The 10,000-nt window shown below is 38.0% G+C and overlaps 1 protein-coding gene across 1 annotated transcript in view; it reads right to left on the bottom strand.

Annotated features, from left to right (window-relative positions):
• wasf1 (WASP family member 1) overlaps positions 1-10,000 on the bottom strand; it is a 56,992-nt gene that overhangs the window by 12,422 nt on the left and 34,570 nt on the right. Inside the window, exon 5 of the mRNA XM_067418341.1 lies at positions 693-810. Coding sequence (XP_067274442.1) covers positions 693-810 — 118 coding nt within the window. The remainder of the gene's footprint in view (positions 1-692; positions 811-10,000) is intronic.

Below are 10,000 nucleotides of genomic sequence, written 5' to 3'. Positions count from 1 at the left end.
AAACCTCAGCGCTCTAGACATCAGCTCATCTCATTCTGTGTGTGTGTGTGTGTGTTAGTCTGCAATCTAAACACAGTCAGAAAACACCTCACGCTCATTTACAAATTCCCACGGCCAAAAAAGTAAAACCAGTTTATCTAGAGCCTTAAACATCCAAACACGTGATGTCAATGTTTAGAACAAGAAGACATCAAAACACTGATTAATCAGAAACATGGGCGTTGGAACCATTGTGTGTGTGTGTGTGTGTGTGTGTGTGTGTGTGTGTGTGTGTGTGTGTGTGTGTGTGTGTGCGTGTGTGTGTGTGTGTGTGTGTGTGTGTGTGTGTGTGTGTGTGTGGGACAAGACCCACTCACTTTTATCGTCTCTAATTCAGCACGTCTGTTTACCCCTAACCGAGAAACACTTATTATTAAACACATTAGACGCTTTAATGATTTCTGTCATTTTGTCTGGCCCAATCAATCGTTTAGTAAGCGTCGGTATTTTTGTGTTAAATGTAAATGGCAACGTTACTCCAGTAAAAAGAAATTCTGAGAGAGGACCCACCCACTTTTTATTTGCTTCTGACGCCTATGATCAGAAACATGAGTGAAAAATGATTGAAATGTAAGTGGCCGATGCCCTCAATATCCCCGTAAACCACGCCCATTCTGGTTGCTTCATTTGCATATAGACCACGCCCCCTTTACCTTCTGTTTCCGCCTCTCTTTCCTCTTGTCTTCTGTGTCCTGCAGCATTTTCTCTCTCCACAGGTCGAAGAAGTACGACGGGTTGGTGTAAAACTTCAGACCCTCCTTCCCATCATCCCTAGAGACAGACGCAGATCAGGTTAGCTCAGTGTGTATTAATACCAGAGCTGGACAGTAGCTCAGCTCATTTACTCGAGTACTCTACTTAAGTTCACTGTTTGAGTCTCTGTGCTTTACTGGAGTATTATTTTTTCTGGAAACTTCTGACTTTAACTTCACTCCATCTGAAAGACAAATATCGTCCTCTTTACTCCACTACATTTCTATCAAGGTCCTCGAAGTGGAAAGTCGTTTCTGTCGCAGCTTTGAAAGTCAGTGATGATTTTTTTCTTCTTTAAAAGGTGTTTGGGTTTTTGCAGAAAGCCTTTCAGGAATCACTCTTGTAGAGTCTCGTGAAGTTCAATGATTTCACAGCATTTATTAAACACTGATTTATAGTTTAGAGCAAAATGGAAGAAGACGGATGTCCAAATGCTCATTTAGTGGAGGATTCACATAAACAAAGTTGATTCTGTCTTCAGTGAAGGTGAACAGTGTGAGAATATCAGATGTGTGTCAGTGTATTGGATCCGTGCATTCGGCCTTAAAGTGACAGCAGCTTTGTAACTTTTCTACAAGTATTTAAATGAGTTTAAGTTAGTCGTCTGCTAGTGTGTCAGATGGAGCGTCACTGACTGGCTTAAACCATGATGGCATAATGTGCATTTATACAACTATAATACAATAATGCGGCGACATATAACAGGAAATGTACTTTTGATACTTAAGTCCTTTTGAAAACAAATACTTCTGTACTTTTACTCAAGTAAAAATCTGTTTTTACAACTTTCACTTGGAATGGAGTAATATTTGACCAGCAGTGCTTTTACTTTTACTCCAGTAATGAAGTTGTGTAGTTTGTCCGCCTCTGGTTAATAACCGCATTTGCAGAAATGTGCAGTAAAGAGTATACTAATAGAGTGCATATCCCACAATGCAATGCACTTGACTTCCCCTTCCATTTTCAAAGTAACAAATGAAACCGTATTATCAGTAATAGTAATATCATATCATATAATACAATATTATAAAATCAGACAACTTTCAACATCTCTTTGACTCAGACTGTCAAAATGTATTCGCCATTTTTATACAGAATTGAAATGAAATATTTGTGTTATTATATATATAATTGGACACCACTTGTTTATTTAAACATAAAAATAATTATGTATACTATTATTATATAATATTTTTATGATGGTAATTGGACATCACTCATTGATTTAAAAATGCAACATAAAAATAATTATGTATACAATTATTTATATAATACCATATAATATTAATATATGATATTGCATTTTTAATGATGATTATAATTAAACGCCATATATTTGTTGTCATGATGATAATTGGCCACTCACTGAACTAAACACGCAGCATAGTTGGACTTTCCTCCTTTATTAGAGTTTTTTGTGTTTGACACATTTTTGGTGTCAATGTTTTGTTGAAATTGTTTATTAAATGTGGCTTTAAAGTCATTTCAGCGCAAATACATAAATATTGAAATAAATACTGAACACTTCCAAAAGATTTTATTTGATTCATTAATAATACTTTTAAATTATATACTCACATATTTTTTAATATACGCGTTGTCCTGTGTATATTTGGCTGCATATTATGTCTCATTTATTAGTTTATGTCATTCACTGTGTAACTGACCAGTCTACCGTATTTATTTTTTGTTTGTTTGTTTACCCATTTATTGTTTGCTTACTTACATTTTTATTTATGTATTTGTTTGTTTACCTTTTTGTTTGTTTGTTTACCTATTTATTGTTTGTATACTTACCTATTTATTTATTTGTTTACCTGTCTGTTTGTTTACCTATTTATTGTTTGTTTACTTACCTATTTGTTTGTTTACCCATTTATTTATTTTATTTTTACCTGTTTGTTTGTTTACCTATTTATTGTTTGTATACTTAACTATTTATTTATTTATTTATTTATTTATTTATTTATTTATTTATTTATTTATTTATTTATTTATTTACCTGTTTGTTTGTTTACCTATTTATTGTTTGTTTACTTACCTATTTTTTTACCTGTTTGTTTTTGTTTACCTATTTATTGTTTGTTTACATACCTATTTGTTTACTTATTTATTCATTCATTTACCTATTTTTTGTGTAGCCATTTATTTGTTTGTTTACCTATTTGTTTGTTTACCTATTTATTTGTTTGTTTATTTGTTTACCTGTTTATTGTTTGTTTACTTTCCTTTTTGTTTACTTATTTATTTATTCATTTACCTATTTTTGTTTACCCATTTATTTGTTTGTTTACCCATTTATTTGTTTGTTTGCCTATTTACTTGTTTACCCATTATGTAGTTGTTTGTTTACCTGTTTGATTGTTTGTTTACCTATTTATTGTTTGTTTACTTACATTTTGTTTATTTATTTACCTATTTATTTGTTTGCTTACCTATTTAGTTGTTTACCTTTTTATTTATTTGCTTGTTTGTTTACCTATTTATTGTTTGTTTACTTACCTATTTATTGACCTGTTTATTTGTTTGCTTACCTGTTTATTTGTTTACCTATTTATTTGTTTGTTTACCTATTTATTGTTTGTTTACTTACCTATTTGTTTATTTATTTACCTATTTATTTGTTTACCTGTTTATTTGTTTACCTATTTATTTATTTATTTATTTACCTATTTATTGTTTGTTTACTTACCTATTTGTTTATTTATTTACCTATTTATTTGTTTGCTTACCTATTTATTTGCTTACCTATTTATTTATTTGTTTGTTTATTTATTTATTTGTTTGTTTGTTTACCCAGTTATTGTTTGTTTACTTACCTTTTATTTGTTTGTTTACCTATTTACTTGTTTGTTTACCTGTTTATTTGTTTGTTTGCCTGTTTATTGTTTGTTTACGTACCTATTTGTTTACTTATTTATTTATTCATTTACCTATTTTTTTGCTTACCCATTTATTTGTTTGTTTACCTATTTACTTGTTTACCTATTATTTAGTTGTTTGTTTGTTTGTTTACCTATTTGTTTGTTTGTTTTTGCAGTTGTTTTGATTTCCACTTACTGCTGCATGGCTGATTGTTTGTCTAAGTCATTTTGCATGTTAAAAGATGAGATAATAACAATAGAAATGTGATTAATTTGAATTATTATAAATATAAAAGTGATGTTTTTTTTATGTCAGAGAGATTTGCCATCAGGCTGAACAGCGAGAGCTGCGAATCGATGATATTACACCTCCTCTCTTTCTCACACTCGCTCTCTGACACTCTCTCGTTTTTCTCCTTCATCACACTTTCTTTCTCGCTTAATTTGAGTTTGCTGGTCAAATGAGCAAAGACAAAGATAAAAATAAAACAATCCAGCACAAATGAAGCAATTATCTCCTCCAGACTCCAACACGTTTGAGTTCACACGGCTGTGCTGGTCTTATAATCTCACAGAGGAAAGCACACTTAGGAAAGGCTTAAAGCGGCTCTGGGTATGGACTCTTTCAGCTGGTGTGAAATATACCCTAACTTTCAAAAATGCATTGAATTGATCATTGAAAAGTGACAGTAAAGACATGTATAATGTTATTCGTACAGTCTGTTCTTTTGCACTTTCTATTCATCAAAGAATCCTGAAAAATAAAAATGTGTCACAGTTTCCAAAAAAATATGAACTGACTTTAACACTGATAATAATCATAAGTGTGTGTTGATCATCAAATCCTCATCTGAGGATGATTAGTGAAGGATCATGTGACTCTGAAGACTGGAGTAATGATGATAAATTCAGCTTTGATCACAGGAATAAATCACACTTTACTATATATTCACACAGAGAACAGATGATCTACACTGGAGGAATATTAATATTTCACTGCTTTACTTTATTTTTGATCAAATAAATGCAGCCTTTCAAAAACATTAACCCCCTTTTGAATGCTAGGTGTACCTTTTGCGTATATGATTTGTAATAGTGCATTTGCTTCTGTTAAATATAACCTGAGGATTGAATACTAGCACAGAACGCCTGTCGAGGGAAAAGAGTGATAGCATAGGCTTTCTGTAAGAGATGTCTGGTGTGCTATTTTATCAGGAGTGTGTGAGTGGAGGACGGAGGTTTCACAGGAGAGGAAATAACCACCGGTGCTGCGGTCTTCGTGAAGTGTGAAGAGAGAGATAAACCTACACACACACACACACACACACACACACACACACACACACACACACACACACACACACACACACACACACACACACACACACACACTGCCCCTAAACCTACCCATCACACACACACACACACACACTGCCCCTAAACCTACCCATCACACACACACACACACACACACACACTGCCCCTAAACCTACCCATCACACACACACACACACACACACACACACTGCCCCTAAACCTACCCATCACACACACACACACACATACACACACACACTGCCCCTAAACCTACCCATCACACACACACACACACACACACACACACACACACACACTGCCCCTAAACCTACCCATCACACACACACACACACACACACACACACACACACACACTGCCCCTAAACCTACCCATCATAGGAAACATTCTGCATTTTTACTTTCTCAAAAAAACTCCTCCTGTGTGATTTATAAGCCTTTTGAAAAGTGGGGGACCGCTGGCTGGTCCCTACAATGTAATATAAACAAGGACACACACACACACACACACACACACACACACACACACACACACACTCACTCTCTCACACACACACACACACACACACACACACACACACACACACACACACACACACACACACTCACACACTCACTCACACTGAGCAAGGCTCAGTGTTAGGACCGTTGCTTTTCACCCTGTATATGCTACCACTGGGAGATATCATTAGGAAACATGGCGTTAGTTTTCATTGTTATGCTGACGATACTCAGCTCTATATTTCCTCATGCCCTGATGAAACCTACCAATTCACAAGATTAACAGAATGCATAGCTGATATAAAAAATTGGATGAATAGTAATTTTCTGCAACTTAATTCAGATAAAACTGAATTTTTAATTATTGGACAGAAAAGCTCCACAAGTAGTAACCGAGAATACTGTCTAACACTTGATGACTGCTCTGTCAAGCCCTCGTCGTCAGTGAGGAACCTGGGTGTGCTCTTTGATACCAATCTTTCATTTGAAAGCCTCGTTTCTAGCATCTGTAAAACCGCATTCTATCATCTTAAAAATATATCTAAATTACGGCACATGCTTTCAATGCCAAATGCTGAACAGTTAGTCGATGCGTTCATGAGCTCAAGGCTAGATTATTGTAATGCTCTACTGGGTGGTTGCCCTGAGATAGATAGATAGATAGATAGATAGATTATTGTAATGCTCTACTGGGTGGTTGCCCTGAGATAGATAGATAGATAGATAGATAGATTATTGTAATGCTCTACTGGGTGGTTGCCCTGCTCGCTTAATAAACAAACTCCAGCTAGTCCAAAACGCAGCAGCTAGAGTTCTTACTAGAACCAGGAAGTATGATCATATTAGTCCAGTTCTGTCAACACTGCACTGGCTCCCTATTAAACATCGCATACATTTTAAAATCTTGCTTATTACTTACAAAGCACTAAATAGTTTAGCTCCCCGGTACTTAAGCGAGCTCTTAACACATTATACTCCATCACGTCTATTGCGGTCTCTAAACTCTGGCCAGTTGATCATACCTAGAATATCTAAATCAACTGCAGGCGGTCGATCATTTTCCTATTTAGCTCCTAAACTGTGGAATAGTCTTCCTAGCATTGTTCGGGAAGCAGACACACTCTGTCAGTTTAAATCTAGACTAAAAACACATCTCTTTACTATGGCATACACATAGAACATTTTTAACTTTCATTATTCAAATCAATTGACTGATTGTTAGGCTGCATTAACTAGGTCAGCCGGAACCGGGAACACTTCCCATAACACCTGATGTACTCGTTACATCATAAAAAGAGTGACATCTACGCTAATGTTAGTCTCTCTGTTTATCCCGAGGTTTATCCCGGATCTGGGCCCTGTCCGGATCGGATGGTGGACCTGCCTGGACATGACCAACGCATCCTGGAGTGTCTGCTGAGCCGTGTCAAATGGTGTCTCCTCCGAATTTGCCTCACTGGCACGACATGCTCAAAACCCGTCTTCGGCGCAATAATTCCGATCTTTCATGTATTCATACTCTTGTGTAATTGACGCCCCATCCTAAATAAATCTGTCTCTTCCGTGATACCCTGAAAATTTTGAATAATCCGATCTAATATGATTTCCGACCTGTAAGGTTGCCAGAATAATAATCTTACACGGTGTGTTAATAGGCCAGAGGAGAACTGGCACCCCGACTGAGTCTGGTTTCTCCCAAGGTTTATTTTTCTCCATCATGCCCTGATGGAGTTTTGGTTCCTTGCCACTGTCGCCTTTGGCTTGGCTTGCTCAGTTGGGGACACTAAAAATATGATTAAAGTTATTCAACTTATTATACAAATAAAATATATGAATTAGGTCTTATTTAATTCTATAAACTATAATAGTGATCTGCCAACATTGTCGCTATATGATAAATTAAAATAAGCTGATAACATCACTGTTTACTCCAGAACGACTGTACAGCCAAATCTAATTTTGTCGCAATATTATCCTGTTTGACACTGAAGCTGCTTTGACACAATCGTGATTGTAAAAGCGCTATATAAATAAAGTTGATTGATTGATTGATCACTCTCTCTCTCACACACACACACACACACACACACACACACACACACACACACACTCACTCTCTCTCACACACACTCTCTCTCACACAGCCAAAGTTCATGCATATTATGCAGCTCTCAGCATAAGTAATGAGCATCAGTCCCAGAAGCACATGAAGACGGAGACGCTATCACACTCTCTGCTCAACAGATTAAGTGACCCATAATCACTAATCGACCGGTATAATGGTAATGGGACGTCTGAACTTCACAAAAAATGGTACAGATGACCATCAGGACAGTCTAAGCAAACATGCCAAGTCTCATTAGTTTACAGCGATAGGGGGCGCTGTAACGCAAGAAAATATGTTCTTGTAAAAGGTACTTCAAGCTTTTTAAAGACGCAAGGACAACTCTTCACACAGTGAGCACGACAGAAGGCTATGTGGGCTAAACTGAGACTGAATTATCACCGCAAAATAATTGTAAATCATTTTTGCATCCAAAACAAAAAGAACACAATGTTCGTAATCCTCACAAGCATTTAGTACAGTGTATGGTAGAGTGTAAATCTGACCTGGGTGTGTTATTGGTGGTGTGTGAGGTGTGTATTGTGATCTGGGTGTGTTATTGGTGGTGTGTGAGGTGTGTATTCTGATCTCGTGTGTGTTATTGGTGGTGTGTGAGGTGTGTATTCTGATCTGGGTGTGTTATTGGTGGTGTGTGAGGTGTGTATTCTGATCTGGGTGTGTTATTGGTGGTGTGTGAGGTGTGTATTCTGATCTGGGTGTGTTATTGGTGGTGTGTGAGGTGTGTATTCTGATCTGGGTGTGTTATTGGTGGTGTGTGAGGTGTGTATTCTGATCTGGGTGTGTTATTGGTGGTGTGTGAGGTGTGTATTCTGATCTGGGTGTGTTATTGGTGGTGTGTGAGGTGTGTATTCTGATCTGGGTGTGTTATTGGTGGTGTGTGAGGTGTGTATTCTGATCTGGGTGTTATTGGTGGTGTGTGAGGTGTGTATTCTGATCTCGTGTGTGTTATTGGTGGTGTGTGAGGTGTGTATTCTGATCTGGGTGTGTTATTGGTGGTGTGTGAGGTGTGTATTCTGACCTGGGTGTGTTATTGGTGGTGTGTGAGGTGTGTATTCTGATCTGGGTGTGTTATTGGTGGTGTGTGAGGTGTGTATTCTGATCTGGGTGTGTTATTGGTGGTGTGTGAGGTGTGTATTCTGACCTGGGTGTGTTATTGGTGGTGTGTGAGGTGTGTATTCTGATCTGTGTGTGTTATTGGTGGTGTGTGAGGTGTGTATTCTGATCTGGGTGTGTTATTGGTGGTGTGTGAGGTGTGTATTCTGATCTGGGTGTGTTATTGGTGGTGTGTGAGGTGTGTATTCTGATCTGGGTGTGTTATTGGTGGTGTGTGAGGTGTGTATTCTGACCTGGGTGTGTTATTGGTGGTGTGTGAGGTGTGTATTCTGATCTGGGTGTGTTATTGGTGGTGTGTGAGGTGTGTATTCTGATCTCGTGTGTGTTATTGGTGGTGTGTGAGGTGAGTATTCTGATCTGGGTGTGTTATTGGTGGTGTGTGAGGTGTGTATTCTGATCTGGGTGTGTTATTGGTGGTGTGTGAGGTGAGTATTCTGATCTGGGTGTGTTATTGGTGGTGTGTGAGGTGAGTATTCTGACCTGGGTGTGTTATTGGTGGTGTGTGAGGTGTGTATTCTGATCTGGGTGTGTTATTGGTGGTGTGTGAGGTGTGTATTCTGACCTGGGTGTGTTGTTGGTGGTGTGTGAGGTGAGTATTCTGACCTGGGTGTGTTATTGGTGGTGTGTGAGGTGTGTATTCTGATCTGGGTGTGTTATTGGTGGTGTGTGAGGTGTGTATTCTGATCTGGGTGTGTTATTGGTGGTGTGTGAGGTGTGTATTCTGATCTCGTGTGTGTTATTGGTGGTGTGTGAGGTGAGTATTCTGATCTGGGTGTGTTATTGGTGGTGTGTGAGGTGTGTATTCTGATCTGGGTGTGTTATTGGTGGTGTGTGAGGTGTGTATTCTGATCTCGTGTGTGTTATTGGTGGTGTGTGAGGTGAGTATTCTGATCTGGGTGTGTTATTGGTGGTGTGTGAGGTGTGTATTCTGATCTGGGTGTGTTATTGGTGGTGTGTGAGGTGTGTATTCTGATCTGGTTGTGTTATTGGTGGTGTGTGAGGTGTGTATTCTGACCTGGGTGTGTTATTGGTGGTGTGTGAGGTGTGTATTCTGATCTGGGTGTGTTATTGGTGGTGTGTGAGGTGTGTATTCTGATCTGGGTGTGTTATTGGTGGTGTGTGAGGTGTGTATTCTGACCTGGGTGTGTTATTGGTGGTGTGTGAGGTGTGTATTCTGATCTGGGTGTGTTATTGGTGGTGTGTGAGGTGTGTATTCTGATCTGGGTGTGTTATTGGTGGTGTGTGAGGTGTGTATTCTGATCTGGGTGTG

The sequence above is a fragment of the Pseudorasbora parva genome, chromosome 15, assembly GCF_024679245.1.
Source record: "Pseudorasbora parva isolate DD20220531a chromosome 15, ASM2467924v1, whole genome shotgun sequence".
NCBI classification, from domain to species: domain Eukaryota; kingdom Metazoa; phylum Chordata; class Actinopteri; order Cypriniformes; family Gobionidae; genus Pseudorasbora; species Pseudorasbora parva.
The sequence above is the reverse complement of the archived record's forward strand: the minus strand, read 5'-3'. Positions and strand labels throughout refer to the sequence as shown.